Here is a 20,714-nt window from a genome sequence, read left to right on the forward strand (position 1 = left end):
TGCCATGACTATAATTGAACACATTTGCCAATGGAAATGTGTTCAACATCCACTGAAGTAGCTAGCACATTTACTAGATCACTACAGTAGTAGTAGTATGAACGCTCCAGATCAAAACTCTAAACCTACAACCTAATTTTGATAAAAAAAATTGACCAGAGAGATTGTGGCCATGGTTCTTTTTCCAAGCTATACGAAGGGTGCTCTAGCAAACAAACAGACTTGGAGGACACCAGGCAACTGAGTGAGTAGTGTTTGGTCTCATGCTATTTTGAAAGCCTAGAAGAAAAATTAAGTACATTAAAATGATATAATTTTAAATGGGGACTGAATGCAGAGTTAAGGCTCCCAGGCTTGCAAGGACAGACAAAATACAAATGAAATTAGCAAAGGTGTGAAGTAAACAGTGTCGAGGCCTTTGGGCCCAACAAGTGGCAGGTGGCTGAAGCATCCTCTGAAGCCCCCTCCTGCTGTTCAAAGACCATTCACTGGCATTTTCTACAAGAAATCTCTCCAGAAATAAAAGTTTCTCCCAAGTGGGTGTGACACCTAGTCCCGTTGCCTGCTGCACTGCTGCTTGGATTACACCTGGCGATCTGTTCACCATCTGCCCTGGCCTGTCTCCCCTGTCTCGTACAGGTAACCCCACCACACTCGCCCCTCTCTCCCAGGCTTTCGCTCACCTCCAGAACTCAGGCACTGTTGGGGCGAGTGACTCTGAACTTACAATGGCTAGCCCCAAGTCGTTATATATTTTTATTGTGCATTTTGCCTCATGACTCCTACTTAGCTGACTATGAACTTTCTTTACCCAGCCATGGGACAGACTGTTCACAGACTTTTGGCCTCCCGTCCTAAAAACCTCACAGGCTATGTTTTCAAATCAAATGTTATTAGTCACATGCGGCAAATACAACAGGTGTCGACCTTACAGTGAAATTCTTACAGTGAGCCCCTAACCAACAATGCAGTTTCAAAAAATACAGATAAGAATTAGAGAGAAAATTGACAAGTAATTAAAGAGCAGCAGTAAAAAAATATATATACAGGGGGTGCTGGTACAGGGTCAATGTGCGGGGCCACCGTTTAGTTGAGGTAGTATGTACATGTAGGTAGAGTTAATTAAAGTGACTATGCATTAGAGGTCGACCGATAATTAGGGCCGATTTCAAGTTTTCATAATCGGAAATAATAATAAATAATAATCTGTATTTTTTATATAAAAAAGGTTATACCTTTATTTAACTAGGCAAGTCAGTTAAGAACACATTCTTATTTTCAATGACGACCTAGGAACGGTGGGTTAACTGCCTTGTTCAGGGGCAGAACGACAGATTTTCACCTTGTCAATTCGGGGGATCCAATCTTGCAACCTCACAGTTAACTAGTCCAACGCAATGCCTCTCTCTTGTTGCACTCCACAAGGGGACTGCCACTTACGCGAATGCAGTAAGCCAAGGTAAGTTGCAAGCTAGCATTAAACTTATCTTATAAAAAACAATCAATCCTAATCACTAGTTAACTACACATGGTTGATGATATTACTAGATATTATCTAGCGTTGCATATAATCTGACTGAGCATACAAGCATACAAGTATTTAAGTATCTGACTGAGCGGTGGTAGGCAGAAGCAGACCGTAAACATTCAAACAGCACTTTCTTTGCGTTTTGCCAGCAACTCTTCATTGTGTGTCAAGCATTGAGACGTTTATGACTTCAAGACTATCAACTCCCGAGATGAGACTGGTGTAACCGAAGTGAAATGGCTAGCTAGTTAGCGCGCGCTAATAGCGTTTCAAACATCACTCGCTCTGAGCCTTCTAGTAGTTGTTCCCCTTGCTCTGCTCTGTTCTGAGCAAGGAACCTGAAACGTTAGCTTTACATAGCACATATTGCACTTTTACTTTCTTCCCCAACACTTTGTTTTTGGATTATTTAAACCAAATTGAACATGTTTCATTATTTACTTAGTATAATATCTCAATAAAATCAAATTAGCCTAAGTTAAAATAAGTGTTCATTCAGTATTGTTGTAATTGTCATTATTACAAAGAAATAAAAATCGGCCGATTAATCGGTATCGGCCTTTTTGGTCCTCCAATAAATCGGTATCGGCGTTGAAAGATCATACTCGGTCGACCTCTACTATGCATAGATGACAGAGTGTGGCAGTGGTGAGGGGGGCAATGCAAATAGTCTGGGTAGCCATTTCACTAGATGTTCAGGAGTCTTATGGCTTGGGGTTAGAAGCGGTTTAGAAGTCTCTTGGATCTAGACTTGGTACCGCTTGCCGTGCGGTAGCAGAGAGAACAGTCTATGACTAGGGTGGCTGGGGTCTTTTTAGGGCCTTCCTCTGACACCACCTGGTACAGAGGTCCTGGATGGCAGGAAGCTTGGCCCCAGTGATGTACTGGGCCGTTTGCACTACCCTCTGTAGCGCCTTGCGGTCGGAGGCAGAGCATTTGCCATAACAGCCAGTCAGGATGCTCTCGATGGTGTAGCTGTAGAACATTGAGGATCTGAGGACCCATGCCAAATCTTTTCAGTCTTCTGAGGGGGAAAAGGTTTTGTCGTGCCTGCTTCACAACTGTCATGGTGTGCTTGGACCATGTTAGTTTGTTGGTGATGTGGATACCAAGGAGCTTGAAGCGCTCAACCTCCTCCACAGTAGCCCCGTCGATGAGGGGGGTGCTCGGTCCTCTCTTTCCTGTAGTCCACAATCATCTCCTTTGTCTTGATCACATTGAGGGAGAGTTTGTTGTCTTGGCACCACACGGCCAGGTCTCTGACCTCCTCCCTACAGGCCGTCTCATCATTGTTGGTGGTGTCATCGGCAAATGTAATGATGGTGTTGGAGTCGTGCCTGGTTGTGCAGTCATGAGTGAACAGGGAGTACAGGAGGGGGCTGAGCACGCACCCCTGAGGGGCCCCTGTGTTGAGGATCAGCGTGGCGGATGTGTTGTTACCTACCCTTACCACCTGGGGGCGGCCCGTCAGGAAGTCCAGGATCCAGTTGCAGAGGGAGGTGTTTAGTCCCAGGTTCCTACGCTTAATGATGAGCTTTGAGGGCACTATAGTGTTGAACGCTGAGCTGTTGTCAATAAACAGCATTCTCACATGGGTGTTTATTTTGTCCAGGTGGGAAAGGGCAGTGTGGAGTGCAAGAGAGACCGCATCATCTGTGGATCTGTTGGGGCGGAATGCAAATTGGAGCGGGTTTAGGGTTTCTGGGATGATGGTGTTGATGTGAGCCATGACCAGCCTTTCAAAGCACTTCACGGCTACAGACGTGAGTGCTACAGGTCGGTAGTCATTAGGCAGGTTACCTTAGTGTTCTTGGGCACAGGCACTATGGTGGTCTGCTTAAAACATGTTGGTATTACAGACTGACAGGGAGAGGTTGAAAATGTTACTGAAGACACTTGCTAGTTGGTCAGCGCATGCTCGCAGTACACGTCCTGGTAATCCGGCTGGCCCTGCGGCCTTGTGAATGTCGACCTGTCTAAAGGTCTTACATCGGCTGCGGAGAGTGTGATCACGCAATCATCCGGTACAGCTGGTACCCTCATGCATGTTTCAGTGTTATTTGCCTCGAAGCAAGCATAGAAGTAGTTTAGCTCGTCTGGTAGGCTCGTGTCACTGGGCAGCTCTTGGCTGTGCTTCCCTTTGTAGTCTGTAATGGTTTCCAGGCCCTGCCACATCAGTGCCGGTGTAGTATGACTCGATCTTAGTCCTGTATTGATGCTTTGCCTGTTTGATGGTTTGTCGGAGGGCATATTGGGATTTCTTATAAGCTTCCGGGTTAGTGTCTCGCTGCTTGAAAGCAGCAGCTCTACCCTTTAGCTAAGTGTGAATGTTGTCTGTAATCCACGGCTTCTGGTTGGGGTATGTACGTACAGTCACTGGTCATTACTGAGATGTGGTTAAGGAAGAGTGTTTTGAATACTGATGTTAACCTTTCTGGCTATAACCTTTTTCAGCAAGACAGATCTTCCAAAGGTGGGGGAGTGGCAATATTTACCAAGGATCACCTTCAGTGCTCGGTTGTCTCCACCAAGTCTGTCCCCAAACAATTTGATTTGCTGGTTTTAAGCATTAAACTATCAAATAGCTCTTCATTGACTGTTGCAGGGTGCTACCGTCCTCCATCAGTACCAGCCTGTACCCTACCTGCCCTAAGCGCTCTCCTAGCCCCTTAGACAAGGTACATTTGTCCTGCTTGGTGACATAAATTGGGCCATGCTTAAACCACCTGACCAAGTCCTAAAGCAATGGGACTTCTAAATATTTCTCAGATTATCACCAATCCCACAAGGTATGACTACAAAACACCCAGAAAAGCATATCAAGGAGAGTAGCCTCACAAATAATGCTGATAACATCAGACTAGTACCTTTCTGTAATGACCTTAGAGATCACGGTTTTACAGCCTGTGTTCGAAATGGCTGATCAGTGAAACAACCCGTCCTGATTTGTCATAGACGCTTTCTAAAAAACTTTAATGAGCAAGCCTTCCTTCATGACCCCGGCCGCTGCAAATTGGTATAGAATCAGCTTGATCAGCTAACCCCAAAAAGTTCTGGAAAACAGTTAAAGACCTGGAGAATAAACTAACCTCCTCACAGCTGCCCATGTCCCTTAATGTTGATGTGCTTCTTGACAGTAACAACCACATGGCTGAGCAGTTCAATCACCACTTCATTAAGTCAGGATTCCTATTTGACTCAGCCATTCCTCCTTGGCCATCCAACATTTCCTAATCTCCCACCCCTTCTAATGCAACTATCCCCAATGTTTCTCCCTCTTTTTCCCCTACAAAGTTTCTTCCTGCAGGCAGTCACTGAATCCATGCTAAAGGAGCTCCTTAAACTTGACACCAAAAAAACATCTGGGTCAGATGGTTTAGACCCTTTCTTCTTTAACGTTGCTGCCCTATCATCGCCAAACCTGTCTCTCCTTTCTGGGGAGGTTCCCATTGCTTGGAAGGCAGCCGCCGTTCATCCTTTACTTAAAGGGGGAGATCAAGCTAATCCTAACCTTTATAGGCCTATTTCAATTTTGCCCCGTGTATCAAAAGTGTTGGAAAACTTGTCAATAATAAACTGACTGGCTTGCTTGATGTCTATAGTATTCTCTCTGGTATGCAATCTGGTTTCCGCTCAGGTTATGGATGTGTCACTGCAACCTTAAAGGTCCTCAATGATGTCACCATTGCCCATGATTCTAAGCAATATTGTGCTGCAATTTTTGACTTGGCCAAAGCATTCGATACCGTAGACCATTCCATTCTTGTGGGCCGGAAAAGGAGTATTGGTGTCTCTGAGGGGTCTTTGGCCGGGTTTGCTAACTACCCCTCTCAAAGAGTGCAGTGTATAAAGTCAGGAAATCTGCTGTCTCAGCCACTGCCTGTCACGAAGAGAGTGCCCAAAGGCTTAATCCTAGCCCCCACGCTCTTCTCGATTTACATCAACATAGCTCAGGCAGTAGGAAGCCCTCTCAACCATTTATATGCAGATGATACAGTCTTATACTCAGCTGGCCCCTCCCTGGATTTTGTGTTAAATGCCCTACAACAAAGCTTTCTTAGTGTCCAACAAGCTTTCTCTACCCTTAACCGTGTTCTGAACACCTCCAAAACAAAGGTCATGTGGTTTGGTAAGAAGAATGCCCCTCTCCCCACAGGTGTGATTACTAACTCTGAGGCTTTAGAGCTTGAGGTAGTCACCTCATACAAGTACTTGGGGGTATGGCTAGACGGTACACTGTCCTTCTCTCAGCACATATCAAAGCAGCAGGCTAAAGTTACATCTATCCTTGGTTTCCTCTATCGTAATCGCTCCTCTTTCACCCCAGCTGCCAAACTAACCCTGATTCAGATGACCATCCTACCCATGCTAGATTACTCTCGAGCAGCTAGATGTTCTTTACCAGTCGGCCATCAGATTTGCCACCAATGCTCCTTATAGGATACATCATTGCACTCTATACTACTCTGTAAACTGGTCATCTCTGTACACCTGTCGCAAGACCCACTGGTTGATGCTTAATTATAAAACCCTCTTATGCCTCACTCCCCCCTATCAGAGATATCTACTACTGCTCTCATCTCCACCCGTCCTGCCAGTCACAATCTGTTAAAGGTCCCCAAAGCACACACATCCCTGGGTCGCTCCTCTTTTCAGTTCGCTGCAGCTAGCGACTGGAATGAACTGCAACAAACTCAAACCGGACCATTTTTATCTCAATCTCTTCATTCAAAGAATAAATCATGGACACTGACAGTTGTGGCTGCTTTGTATGACGTATTGTTGTGTCTACCTTCTTGCCCTTTGTGCAGTTGTTTGTACCATGTTTTGTGCTGCTACCATGTTGTTATGCTTCGTTGTCATGCGTTGCTATGTTGTCGTCGTCGGTATCTCTTTATGTAGTGTTGCCTCTCGTTGTGATGTGTGTTTTGTCCTATATTTATATTGTATTTATTTTCAGTCCCAGGCCCCTCGTCCCCGCAGGAGGCCTTTTGGTAGGCCGTTATTGTAAATAAGTTGTTCTTAACTGGCTTGCCTAGTTAAATAAAATAAAAGTAGTTGCCTTTGTAACCAAACAAACAGACTTGCTAATTTAGCTAATCATCAGTCCAAGCTTGTCATTATGAAAATCGAATAATAATATTTTCAATTCAAAAGCAGCTCAATAGAAAATCTATTTTAGACATTGAATTCTACCCTTCTGATACACTGTGCTATTTAGCAATATTTTTTTTAAATCTAACTGGGCAAGTCAGTTAAGAACAAATTCTTATTTACAATGACTGCCTACACCGGCCAAACCCGGACGACGCTGAGCCAATTGTGCGCCGCTCTATGGAACTCCCAATCACGGCTGGTTGAACCAGGGAGTCTGTAGTCGTCAAGATGCAGTGCCTTAGCCCGCTGCGCCACTCGGGAGCACGATATAGGGTCAATATACCACAGCTAAGGGCTGTTCTTATATGACACATCAAAGAGTGCCTGGATACAGCCTTTAGCAGTGGTCAATTGGCAATATACCACAAACCCGGAGGTGCCTTATTGTTATTATAAACTGATTACCAATGTAATTAGACCAGTAACAATAACTTGTCATACGTGCAGGATACGGTCTGATATACCACAGCTTTCAGCCAATCCGCAGTCGGGGCTTAAACCACCCAGTTTATAAAGGGAAATAATGCACTTCAATCAAATCAGAAACAAGTATTCAACAAAGCCGTGGTACTCAGAACGCACACTGGACGCTCTAGCCGAGAAGTAGAGTTTATCCGAGCGTTCTGACCTCAACTGCAGTCAAGCACTCAAGCTAACTGGCTAACATTGGCTAGCTACTTCCAGACAAAATGAGAACACCTCTAGCAGAGCTGGTTAGGCTGTTTTCATATTATCCAGAGCGTTGGTGATTAACTGTGCTGCTGGCAACAATTATATTACGCTATTTTTGCCGACGTTTACTGACACTCGCCATATTCAACGAGTGTTGAGCCTTCATAAATGAATCAGTTATTCTGCGCTCTGACGAGTGCTCTGAAATCGGAGCAGTTAGCCAGAGCGAATTTACATATTCACCAATGTAAAAGTGTATTACTTGGCAGCGTTTGCCGGTATAGCTAGCTAACATAAAATTATTTAGAAAACATTAGCAAGAATTGACATTGCCATCAAACGGAGAATGTGTTCAGCAGACATAAATATACACAATATGTAAAAAACAGTTCCTCGAAAGGTCGATCTCAAACTAAAGCAGAGATAGGTGGTGGGCCATAGCAAGCTATTACCAGACTTGGTCTGAATCCCCCAGTATTCTCAATACAAACTGATCATGGTCACAGAGAAAACAGGGACACATTTAATTTTGCCACTGAAAATACATGGTTCAAGAAGTTAACGTTATTTACCTATTTGGAGTTGAAAATGTGATATTTACGTTTCCCTGTGATACAACGTCGTTGTATAACGCTAGAAGCAACCAATTCTTTACAATGTGGTGCTATCTGCACTAGCTAGCTAACGTAACCAACCGTACTTACTAGTGGACCGGGGTATCTGGGCCCGGTTACCCAGAAACATATTACGGGTAAGATCTTAGCTTTAAAATACTTTTGTGTAAACGGGCCCAGATCTGTTGCTGGTTACCTAACAGGCTACTACAGTAACTAGCTAGCAGTACGTCGTTTGACATCTGTCGTGTCGGCATCGGGGATTAGTAAACTAACTAGCAGTTTTATAGTTGGTCTTAAAATATAACTTTTTTATCGCACTATATAGCTACTTACATTTGCTTTGAAGACACCCTATGCGAACCCACACTGACATATTCACACACGAGACCCGGAGAAGGCTAGCACGGCTAACATTAACTTAGCTACCTTATCAGAGTCGAGTTCGGGGTCAGCCTGGCTCAGTCGGTACAGAAATGATTTCGGATCTCGGCACAGCGTCTGTCGTGTTGTTAAGAAATAGGTTCCCCCCACGTTCAAGCGAACCCATTTGGAAGCCCCGTTACTGGGTGACTGGGGTTTTTCCCAGGGAGAATGAGTCAAACAGCTCCGATAAACGGAACCACAAGTATCGGCGCTGTTTTCTGCCATCCCCTCTTCTCTGCCCTCCGGTATGACTGAGGCTGTTGACAGGAAGCCTCTCCTCTCGAGTTAAGTAGGCTGTCTCCACTCCATCTACAGGCGATACCACTCCTTTCCCTCCACCTACTAGCTGTCTACCACTCCACTTTATCAACAACAACAGAATATGCATTGGGCCAAAAGCAGAATTATTTCAGAAATATAAAATATGACATAACGCATACAATCCCTATCATATTAAAAAAAATGTTTACACATTAAAATCAGGTGGATACAGTATAACTTGTTATGATTGACCAGCTAGTCCTGTTGGAATGGTAATGTACACTTTCTTACAAGCCTCTTATATTGTATAAATGTAACACTATGCAGAAAACTGATGGAAATATACATTTGTAATGTTTCAGCAGTCATGTATTATGTCAGGTTGTAACAGAAGACATGAGGCATGGTATTATTGTATGCCTAAATCCCTACATGCTTTAATTACTGGACTACCAAGCATTACGTGGAAAATTCATCATTCAACAACTACTGACCTAGCGCACAAACAATCAGAGAGAATGAACAGAATCATTAAATTATCAGAAATATGATTAAATCACTGAGCAAATAGAAAATGTATATGATATAGTAAGAAAAAAGCTGTAAAATATAGTTTACAATAATTATTCACATTCAAAGGCTTTACATCTCAATACATACACAACATGGCCCCTGAACATGACTTCAATCCAAATATGATTCATATATTAGAATTTAAATAACACAGAATGAACTAGAGGCTAAACAATAGCCATCAAATAACCTTATACAAGAATAAAAATACAAAAACTGTATCCTAATATCATTGCATTACTTGCTTCAGATTTCAATAATACATCGTCTGTACATCACAGTTCTAGTCGGTTACAAACCAGGTAGAGTATTACATACACAATGTAACCGACTTGCCGCCCAACTTGATTTAAAAAAAATTCTAACAAGAGAAGCAAACACTTTCTATAGTGTTTCCTTACTTTAGAGACAGATACAGCAATTTCATCTTATTTGGATCAGATACCCTTTAGTTGATGTTCAAGCAAGTTCAGCCAAGCCAGAGGCTATTATTCACCTGCTCCAGTCGCACACACAGACTAAGAGCTGGAGGAATATCTCTCCAGAGGACCTTAAGGTAATGTCAGAATTTAAAGTATTACTATTATACATCTCTCTTAAAAAGAAAAAAAAAGAGCAAAAGTCAAATCGATCGATACATATTGGGCCAGGTGTCATGTTGTAAAAAAATGACAGGGACATTCCTAATGAACCTTGATAACCCAACGAGGCAAAGCTGACAACTTTCCCTGGGACTACAGCTGTACTGATTGCTTCCAAGAAATGATAGTATTGTGGATGTAACTCTTGAAGCTTTCATTATCGCCAAAGATGTTTATAATGGGGTGGTCAGCATTCTGTTGTTTTAAACAGGACACACTGAAGATTAACCATCAATCCAACCAAATAAAACAAAAATTATTCAAACCACAAAGAAATAGCCAGTGAATGGTAAAGAACAGCCAAATAATTCAATATTATTATCTATGGTTGCCAATGCAATCAAAATACCCACCTTAGCTTTAATAAAACTATATCTCCAGTGCCCTGGGAGAGAAGCAGACAATGCTATGCTAAAAAATGTCCGTGCAGGAAAGCTAAGCGAGTCTTATGATAAGAGTACACGCTAGTGGCATGTTCACCCCCCCTATTTGCAATGTAATGGTTTACTATTAGGGACTGTCCTCACAGTCTCAGTGTATGGAGAACCACGCTGAAGCAATTGAGTGCTTTTCATATCTATGCCTCACTTTGGGGACCAGCGCTCAGCCCTGAAACATTAACATACAGACCCAAACCGGACTGCAAACAGTAAGTACCAAGAGCGTTGAGAACCAATTCATATATACACTATGTGGACAATGGGGGTCTGACAAAAATATACTTTATTGGGTAAGCGCCTAGTTGCAGTGTGATACTGAACCAGGCACTAGTCTATAGTTCGTGTGTCGAGTTCAGGTAAAATTACAGAGGGATACAATGTTGGATTAGGATCTGGATTGAGTATCATACTGTATTGGGATAAACTCTAGTGTACAAGCAATGCTGGATTGTGTTTTGTTATGGTTGAAGAAGGAAACCAGCCCTTGCACTGAGATGGTCTTAATGGTACCTACACCAGTGAAATTCTACAAAGCCTATCCTCTCTCTTACCCCTGCAGAATGTATAAAATGCCGATGTGCATGGAAGCAGTAATCATCCACATGAAAAAAAAATCATTAAAAGCCACACAGAGCACAAAGAACAAGCAAAGCAACCCTGAATCCCATGGTCTTTTTTTCCTATTGGTTCTGCTCATTTCAGAAAAGGAATATAAACAAGGTCTAGATGCCAGCGTCTCTAAAAGAGTTTGTTTACATTGCGGTGATGAAGGGCCCTAAAGAGGATGTTACTCTGCGATTGGCCTCAGAGCTTGGAGGAAGGAGTGGCTGCAGGAGTAACTGCTCTCCTATAGGCCAGGATTCTGGTGCTTGTGGTAGATCTTTCTCCACACTTCCTGGATCTTCTTACACCACTTGTCAGCGTTTCCACTGGGATCCATCAGATAGTATGTTCGATTGGGCTGTAAACAAATCACAACAAAGATGAAATAAAAACATCCAAAGCTGAGACAAAGTCAATATTGTTTGACAAGAAACCTGAGGTTATGTAATAATGTTAGTTTGAAATATGATTCAGCCATTAGTGTCATCAAAAAGCGTTAATTGCAGTTCACAATTACCGTGTGGACAAAGAAGGTCTTGAAGTTCTTGGCCTCTGGGCGCAGCTCAGGGGACCAGGGGATCTCCCCCTTCAGGACCTTGTTGACAGGGTCCACGTAGTACAGGTGTGGCCCTTCAGTAAGGAGCAGCTGCCTCCGCCGAGCAAACAGACCCTGCAATGGAGTCATGAGACGTGGCATGAGATGAGCACCAGAGGGAGCTAGTGCCAGGCATAATGTTCCACACCAGAGGTGGAATTAGCTGCTGACCTAGGATCAGCTTTCTTCAACTCTAACAAGTGAAACTATATACAAACATTGCTCCTCATTGTCAACAACTAACAATTAGGTAAGTTGAAAAAGACTACTTTTATGAACTTATTTACTTTGAGTTAAAGACTAAAATGTGGTGTAAAATATTCAATACCACTGGTTTGGCTTCCACTCACCTTCCGTTTATCCACTGGGCCCATTTTCAGGATCAAATTATTCTCAACAAACTGGTGCCTGTGTAAGTCAGTGTAAGGGTTACGAGCAAGTACTTCCAAGCAAATAAAAGCAAAGTGATGTAAACAAAGTCTTTACAAAACGCTCAAAATACCAATTCAACATCAAATTCTCATTGTCAATGCAAATGAAACCAATGTGAATAGGAGAGAGTGTTTCAGAGTGGGGCTTACCAGGGGTTCCTACTTGTCTGTTTTTCCAGCAGCAGCTGCTTCTCCTCCTCAGAGAACAGCAGGTCCAGCTCAAACGAGTTGTTGTCCAGGTCATGGATGTACTGCTCGATGTTGCTGCTGGACCTCTGTGGCGCTGGGGGAATGGTCTCGGGCGTGGAGAGCGAGTGGGACGAGCTGGACTGGGCCACCTGCATGCTGCTAAACTGGCTCAGGAGGTCATCGTACTGGGGAAAGACAGGAGATGTGGGCAGATGGTAGTAAAGTTGGTTCAAAGCATGGGCTTTTGCATGGCACAAAGATATGGATCCCTTGATGAACAGCATTCTTGAAAAATCATCACAAACCACAATGACATGGAGGCCCGTTTCATTTTGCCACGTTCAATGTATGTGTGGAAGAGTCTCACGTTTCCATAGCAGTCCTCGTCATCCTCGGACATGGCTGGCAGGTATGGAGTGAGCTTGGGGGGCGTCTGCACATGGAGGTCTCCCCAAGAGATGGTCTCGAAGAACGGGTGTCCCCTCAGGGGTTCGTACCCTCCCATATCCTCGCAACCAATTCTCTTGGAGGGGTCCAGCGACTGAGAAACAGAATCACGTTCACTGACCCAAAGCCCTCAACTCTTACTACAACTAACTAAACCAGTGTGTGGATGATTGAGAGATACACCATAATATGTATCCTCATCTGCAGTGCTGATATTACAGAATTACACTGAGTTTATTGATGAAAACATGACCTACCAAAAGCTGTTCAACGAGATCCTTAGCTTTGGGAAAGAACTTCTCAGGGAATTCATACTCCAGCTTGATTATCTTCTGGAATATTAGGTACTCGTTTCTGGTCCAAAGTAAGCACAGAAGTCATGAGGGGGGGAAGGAATCCAGAGAAAGGACAGTGAGTGAAGTGGAGGTAAGAGCTACCCCATAAAACATAATATCCAGATGAGCCTATCACAGAAGCTAAAACAAAAAGGTGAAAGAGGCCAAGAGCAGCCATCATGCTCTACTTACCCAGCTCTGAAGGGTGGTAGCCCAGCCACTAGCTGATAAATTATGCATCCCAATGCCCAGAGGTCAGAGCTGAAATACACAACCAGTTGATATCAATATAATATCCTATCAGAGAACGACAGACATTCACTAAGTGCATGGGCAAATAATGCATTGGCACAACACTCAAAGGTTCTCAATTGTAGAGTCCCAGTTACCTCTTGCAGGCCGATTTCTCTGTCAGCAGCTCTGGAGACACGTACTGCGCAGTTCCTACAAAGGAGTTTGCTCTTGCTGCAAAACAACAAGAAGGGTATTAACATGACAACACACTCAACTTGAGACTGATCAAATGTGTGTATTAAAAGTAAGAACATCATAGAATTGTGGAATGTTTAGGTAGAAATAAATCGCAATGAATGCTTCATGTTGATAAAAGTCTATACATGTACCTTGTTTGCCATCTGAAGATAACTGCTTTGCTGTTCCAAAGTCTGTTATTTGGATGTGCATGTCTTCGCTCAGTAAAATATTCTCAGGTTTAAGGTCTCTGAAAGACAAAAAAGGAACTTAGTCAACCTACATTTTCAAAAAGGGATAATTTGTGTAAAAAGTGGCAGCAAGTTTAAGTCACTTAATTTATACAAATGTACATTTATAAAAATTGATAACCAGGATATAAATTTTAACTATGATAACTTGTCATATCATTACAGATATACCGGTTCTGACATTACTTACCTGTGAATTATCCCCTTCTCGTGCAAATATTCTAGTGCACAAACAATTTCCGCCGAGTAGAATCTAGTGCAGGTCTCATCAAAAGAACCGATTTTGCGAATATATTTCAAAAGCTCTCCATTCTTAGCATAGCTAAGGCCAAAATCTGATAGCAAGTTAAGGAAAACTACTCATCTCAAAGGAATTAATAAACAAGAAAACATGTTCACCATACAACCAAGACACGTTGCTAAACAAGTTGGTGATCCAGTCATGCTCCAAGTCATCATGGTCTGTTTTTAAAGGATACACAACTTTTCATCATCTTGAAATGTAAAGTACAGTTTGACGAAGAACGGATGATCTAGGTTCGACATCACATCCCGTTCTCTTTTCACGTACTGCGCCTTGTTCTCCTTCATAATATACCGCTTCTCCAAAATTTTTACTGGAAAAGAAAAATTACAAGTAAAGTTGAGGGTAAATACTGCACAAAACACAAAGAATGGATCAACAGCAACTTCACACTTATGACAATCCGTAAAAACAAGTATGACACATGGAAGCCAAGTTCTTTTAATGCCGAAATTACAACTTACTTGCATATTCTTTTGCCGTTGCACGTTCTCTTGCAAGGACAACCTATAAAACATTTTTTTTTTAATAGACTTCATTCAGAAATATCCAGACCTTGAATTTTCCCACATTTTGTTATGTTACAGCCTTACTGTAAAATGTATTCAAATGCCCCCCCAATCTATACACAATAACCCATAAAGACAAAGCAACAACAAGTTTAGAAGTCTTTGCAAATGTATAACAAAAAAACAAACAGAAATATGACATTTACATAAGTATTCAGACCGTTTACTCAGTACTTTGTTGAAGCACCTTAGGCAGCGATTACAGCTGAGTCTTCTTAGGTATGATGCTACAAGCTTGGCACAACTGTATTTGGGGAGTTTCTTCCATTCTTCTCAAGCGCTGTCAGGTTGGATGGGGAGCGTCGCTGCACAGCTATTTTCAGGTCTCTCCAGAGATGTTCGATTGGGTTCAAGTCCGGGCTCTGGCTGGCCAGTCAATGACATTGAGACTTGTCCCAAAGCCACTGCTGCATTGTCTTGGCTGTTTGCTTAGGGTCATTGTCCTGTTGGAAGATGAACATTCACTTCAGTCTGAGGTCCGTAGCAGGTTTTCAACAAGGATCTCTCTGTACTTTGCGCCGTTTATCTTTCCCTTGATCCTGGCTAGTCTCCCAGTCCTTCCACTGAAAAACATCCCCACAGCAGGATTGTGGCAGGTTTCCTCCAGATGTGATGCTTTCATTGGGCCAGAGAATCTTGTTTCTCAAGGTCAGAGTCCTTTTGGCAAACTCCAAGCGGGCTGTCATGCGCCTTTTACTGAGGAGTGGCTTCCGTCTGGCCACTAACATAAAGGCCTGAAAGGTGGAGTGCTGCAGAGATGGTTGTCCTTCTGGAAGGTACTCCCATCTCCACATAGGAACTCTAGAGCTTTGTCAGATTGACCATTGGGTTCTTGGTCCCCTCCCTGACCAAGGCCCTTCTCCCCCGATTGCTCAGTTTGGCCGGGCGGCCAGCTCTAGGAAGAGTCTTGGTGGTTCCAAACTTCTTCAACTTAAGAATTATGGAGGCCACTGTGTTCTTGGGGACCTTCAATGTTGCATAAATGTTTTTGTACCCTTCCCCAGATCTGTGCCTCATCACAATCCTGTATCGGCGCTCTCCGGACAATTCCTTCAAGCTCATGGCTTGGTTTTTGCTCTGACATGCACGTTCAACTGTGGGACCTTATATAGAAAGGTGTGTGCCTTTCCAAATCATATACAATCAATTGAATTTACCGCAGGTGGACTCCAATCAAGTTGAAGAGACATCTGAAGGATGATCAATTGAAACAGGATGCACCTGAGCTCAATTTCATGTCTCATAGCAAAGGGTGCGAATAGGTATGTAAATAAAGCATTTTTATTAAATTATACATTTGCAAAAATTCCAAAATGTCTATTGTGTGTAGATTGATGATATTTTAAGTCAATTATAGAATTAGGCTGTAACAAAAATGTGTAAAAAGTCAAGGGGTCTGAATACTTTCGAATGCACTGTACATTGTTATTAGAAAATATATTTCTACAACTCACTCAGTAGACCACTTCATTCCCAGAGTAAATGATGTGCCAGGTTAACTTAAATTCCATTGAAACTACTCAGTCATTCCTGATCAACTAGCAAGAATTGAAGATGAGTCACTGGAGTATATGACCACAAGAATGCTTACATGTAACAACACCTATCTAGGGCTAATTCATAACTGAAATGGAATGCTGGTCTGCTTACGGTTGAGAAGGAGCCCTCTCCCAGTATCTTCCCGAATTTGAAGTCCTCTGGCCTCTTCTTGCGCGACTGAGGGGCCTGCTGTGCCCGGAGCTCGGCGCCCAGGCTGGCAGGTTTTCCCGGGGCCCGGGACTCTGAGGTTGGGCCCTCCATGCTGGTACAGTGGCTGCTACTTGCGCCTGGGATGGCAAGTGGCGAGCAGGAGTCAGGCTGATTTCTTACCATTGATGGATGTGGACAGGAACAGATGACCACGCTGGATTGAATGGGCACAACATCATACTGTATGGGAGAGGTGGGGGCATTAGGTGACATTACTACTAAAAGATGAAGGTGAACATGTTGAGGAACGTACTGGGTACAATTGTCTAGACTTGTCTTGTCTTCATTTAACCTTAGGTTGTCATTCTGGCATTACCCTGTCCCCAAACTCTGGGTACTTTGAAAAAACATTGAGGAAACATCTAGGCTATGCCATGTTCAGTCACAGACAGTCCTTTAAGAATGTAGGTGTGAACAAAAAGTTAATGCTCTGCTCTCTGGAGGGACTGAGGGCCCCATGAGGAGGCAGGCTAACTCAAGCTACACATGTGCAGGAAATGCAGAACACATTTTGTTTGAATGCATTCAGTTGTGTAACTGACTAGGTATCCCCTTTCCCCCCTACCAAACCGTCAACATGTGCATGAGGGAATATAATAAAGACATGTTCTCTCGCATAGTCTAAACTACTTTAATCCCCACTGCCAGGGGATACAATTCCCATAGCACCTTTGAGTCATCCTCACTGCCCCTCTCTTGCCAATAACTGGCAGGGCTCCCAGCCCAAGTAAGAACAGCACATGTTTGGAGAATTCAGATGGGAAGTTAAGGTGAAAGAATAGTTGTGGGGGGCTTGGGCATATCTTTAAGCTGACTGAATATTATATTCTATGTACAACCTATGGCATGTTCCACTCCAGACAATATATGCTTAGTTGAGGATGAGGCAAAACGTCAACGTGTTAATTTAACGATGTGGACATTCAGCCTTGAAACTAGCTATTTAAGTTCAATCATGACCAGTAAGTGAACTCATACCCTATGTTCACTATTGAGCAATTTAACAACTCAGTGTGGAGATGAATCTTGTGGACAAAAAAAACGTGAAGTAGATTTTAAAAAAAATGCAGAACCCAAACCTTTCCCTGGATGAAAAATCCAATTTAAGTCCTCCAATCAGACACCAAATACTCAAGTTTGACGATGCATTTTTTAAAATAAATTACAGACAGATTAACAAAGTTGATTGACTGGTAAACAAAAATAAAATATTATGTGGTGCATTTTCGCTAGCAAGTAACGACATCGTTAACTAACTAATGCTAAAAGCTTGTGAATGTGAGTAAGGACGCCAACGCAAAAATAGGTGGTTTCTTTTAGTGAGCAGCAAGCGTCACGAATTGTTATCAAGCCAGTCCCTTTTAAAAATTACATTAAAACATACAAGTACGATTTAAAACACCAACCACCGGCCAAAGGAAAAGCTTTCAATTCTGAATCCACTGCCAAAATATTCAACTGAGTTAGTTAACTAACGTTAGCTGGCTACCGTCATAGGCCTGGGAAATTAGAAGCTAGGTAGCTACCTAGCGTAGGTCTGTAGCTAGCCAGTTTGGGAAACGGGATTGTTTGTCAAACAAGGTCAGGTGAAATCTCGAGTTAGCCAAAGGTAGTCATCCACGAGTAATTGTTATCGGTAAACTAGCTAACGTTAGCTTGCTTACGTTACATCATGTTGATTAGGACATGTAAGCTAGCTGGGGATGCAACTTCACGGGAAAGTATCAGCAGTCTGCTAGCAACTAACGTTGTCTTGTTAGCATCCTCGGCTAATTCTATAGCTGAAGCGTCAGGTACTGTATTATTAAACAAGTTAGCTTGCTAAAGTAGCTAATGATGATTGTAAGTTGACACAGCTAACTTACAAGTCCTAATAGTAGTAATTTAGTACAATAGACAAGTACTAACAGTAGCTACCTAGATATGAAGTTACTAGCCAAATACCTAGATAGTGTATAATGTAAATAACGTTAATGAATACATTAATTTGTTCGCAATCCATTATCACAGGGTAGCGACGAATATTATTAGCTAGTTAACGTAACGTCGACGCTAGTTAGAAACTTTAACTACGTTAGGAGTAACCGCCAAGTTGGCTTGCTGGCTAGCCAGTTGACGTTACATTAGCTAGTTAACGTGAATTAATTACCAGGAATTTCAACTCACGTTAGCGAGCTAGCATGCTACCTGTTTGCTAGATAACTTAATCGACAGACTTTGCGCGTTGCTAACGTTAAGCTAGGTAGCTAATGCGTTAGTCAGAGGTCCTCTTACCGCTGTTTGGAAATGAGGGCCCAACAGTAACACATCTAAAATGTTGTCTAACTGCCGCCATACAATACATATTGGGCAACGGCTTCACATTGACATGTGGATGAACGTTGCAATACTCACAATTTGACTTGTGGCCCTTGCCATGGAAGTTTCCCTCGATTATTTATTTGGAATAAAATAATTACTGAACCTCCAATAATGGCTGCCTCTGCGCCTTCATTTTCCAACTGTGACGTCGTTCCACAACAATGTTACCAAAGACAGTCCAGTATGAAGATATGCAGAAACTGCTTCTCCAATAGAAATCCCTCATCAAACGTGTAGGCGATGTCATTGCGACGTTAGCTAGCATGGCTCATGCGCAATAAAACGTCACCGGGGCTAACGGTCGTGTCGCGCCTAACTGCGCATCTGCAGGCCGTCCGAAAGGTGCTCCTTGGATATAAAGTGTATTTTTCGTGAATAATTAAAACGTGTCAGTTTGTTACTTTCACGAGGTTGTAGTGATGACAGGTTCAACTGTTTAAGAGATTTTCTCTAATCTAGGTTTTGCCTTTAGAATTTGAGAACGACTTTTCACTTCTCCCTTTGCATTGCAAAACCCGAGTCTTGGTCTGTTGAGTTTGCTTTTCGAAGCGTTACTGTAAATATCGCGATGTTTCGCCTGAGTTTGAAACGTATGTGACGTTCCTCAAGATGTGTATAACTAATCCCGCAAAAAAAGGAGAGGATCGGAGAGGTCGGTTGTCCTCAAAACCGCTAACGGGACAGAGGTAGAAATTGGGTTGGACGGAGAGCGAGGACACCTCAGCGGAAATGGAGTCCCTAGAGAAAGCAAGAACAAGATGGTTGTCAGGAGTAGCACAGTATTATCATAAGAACATGTATACTTGGAAAAAGGAGGATGAATGGAGGGAAAAGAGAGGGAGAGGAGGTCTAAGAGAGAAAGGGAAGACGAGGGTGAGCTTGAGTCTGATAAAAATAGTGGGGGGAAAGAGATGGTTTGTTAAAGAAGAATGGTAGAAAGTGTAAGCAGAGAGAGATGAAGACAGGAGGAGAAATGGAAGTGACTGAGGGGGAAGTATCGGAGATCGAGGTATGCACAGAGGGTCAGGATAAAGATGAGTCTGTGACAGTAGGAGTGAAGTTAATAGAAAAAGTGGACTCTTGCCTTTGTCTGATCCATTTGTGGTTTCAAGGTGGGTGAAAATAGAGTTGGGTAATGTGGATTCGGTGAAGGTAACCAGAAGGGGTCTAGTGATAATTGTTTGTGTTTCTGTTGGTCAGAGGGAGAATGCACTTGGAGTAAAACAAATGGGGTAAGAAAAGTGTATTGTTTCACTCTCAAGAAAAATGCACCAATGAAAGGAGTGAAAACTGGGGTAGCAGCAAATATAAAAGTTGACCAACTGAGGGGAAAGATTCCCGGTGTATGTGATGCTCGTCGCATCATGCAGACAGGGTGGCGAGAGTGGAGAAACAGAAGAGTCATTGTCTGTTCTTTTGAGTTTTGAAGTTGAGTCTTTGCCCGACAAAGTGAAGTTAGGATATATAAGTTATCCTGTAAGAGCATATGTGCCGAATACATTATGATTTTACAGGTGTCAAGCTTACGGGCATGTGGCAGCAGTGTGTAGGAGGGAGGGTCCAAGGTGTGGGAAGTGTGCAGAAGGGCATGAGACAAAGAAATGTGTAGTATTGGGGAAAGTAGCGGAATGTGTTAATTGTAGGAGTGCCCATGGGGCTGGGGATCAGAAATGTCCTGTGCGAGAGTGGCAGGTTGAGGTTTCCAGGGTTAGAGTAGTGCAGAAGTTGCAGAAAATTTAGATTGTGGTGGTAGCTGCAGGGAGGTATTTGGGTGTGCGAGACTAGACATCAGAAGAGTTACAGGGTGTGTCAAGTGGTGATGTCCCATCCTTTCAGGATGATGGCATGAGGTAGGAATAAATACATTTAATTAGATGGTAGGGTATTTATTTAGTACATTTTTATTTTTCAAGCAAAGTGTGAGGGAGTTGTACTCCAGTCTAGTAGTTGGCGGTAATGCAGCAAATTGGATGCCAACTGCCGTTAAACCTCAGAAGAAGGAGAGGGTCTACTTCGTGTATCCACCCTTCTTTGGGTCTCAACAGAACTTTATAAAAATGTAGACCGTGACGGTCGTTTTAGGAAAGGTCATCAATG

General features: G+C 42.9%; 2 protein-coding genes across 5 annotated transcripts in view; both read right to left on the reverse strand.

The window, feature by feature from the left end:
• LOC110498856 (BTB/POZ domain-containing protein KCTD5) overlaps positions 1-8,726 on the reverse strand; it is a 44,024-nt gene extending 35,298 nt beyond the window's left edge. Inside the window, exon 1 of one of the 3 annotated variants that reach the window (XR_005037914.1) lies at positions 8,401-8,725. Coding sequence is in view for 2 of the 3 variants with exons in the window: in XM_021575518.2 (XP_021431193.1) it covers positions 8,401-8,622 (222 nt within the window). In the remaining variant the exon portion in view is untranslated. Of the gene's footprint in view, positions 1-8,400 lie in introns of all 3 variants that reach the window. The other 2 variants (XM_021575518.2, XM_021575519.2) reach the window with 2 other exon arrangements.
• A 342-nt stretch (positions 8,727-9,068) lies between these two features.
• LOC110498855 (3-phosphoinositide-dependent protein kinase 1) lies at positions 9,069-18,843 on the reverse strand. 2 transcript variants are annotated; one of them, XM_021575517.2, is made up of 14 exons: positions 18,651-18,843; positions 16,158-16,436; positions 14,403-14,445; positions 14,114-14,251; positions 13,825-13,969; positions 13,536-13,633; positions 13,302-13,377; positions 13,105-13,173; positions 12,835-12,931; positions 12,498-12,671; positions 12,092-12,315; positions 11,861-11,918; positions 11,433-11,585; positions 9,069-11,273 (listed from the first exon to the last, which is right to left on the reverse strand). In XM_021575517.2, exons 1-14 carry the CDS (start codon positions 18,672-18,674, stop codon positions 11,160-11,162), a joined length of 1,692 nt encoding a protein of 563 aa, XP_021431192.1. In that variant the 5' UTR covers positions 18,675-18,843; the 3' UTR covers positions 9,069-11,159. The 2 variants fall into 2 exon arrangements, with proteins under 2 accessions (XP_021431192.1, XP_036811547.1); XM_036955652.1 differs by lacking the exon at positions 18,651-18,843 and adding an exon at positions 18,423-18,441.
• Positions 18,844-20,714: the final 1,871 nt, after the last annotated feature.

This window comes from Oncorhynchus mykiss, chromosome 20 (genome assembly GCF_013265735.2).
Source record: "Oncorhynchus mykiss isolate Arlee chromosome 20, USDA_OmykA_1.1, whole genome shotgun sequence".
NCBI lineage: Eukaryota > Metazoa > Chordata > Actinopteri > Salmoniformes > Salmonidae > Oncorhynchus > Oncorhynchus mykiss.

Bases quoted from the DNA above. Each gene is read 5' to 3' on its own strand.
- LOC110498855 (XM_021575517.2), bottom strand. From the start codon at position 18,674: ATGGCAAGGGCCACAAGTCAAATT. The intron at 13,174-13,301 runs GTAACTGGGACT...TGTGTATTTCAG, and splicing joins GAGAAATCGGCCTGCAAGAG to CTCTGACCTCTGGGCATTGG. The intron at 11,274-11,432 runs GTAATTGTGAAC...ATTTGTTTACAG, and splicing joins AGACCTTCTTTGTCCACACG to CCCAATCGAACATACTATCT.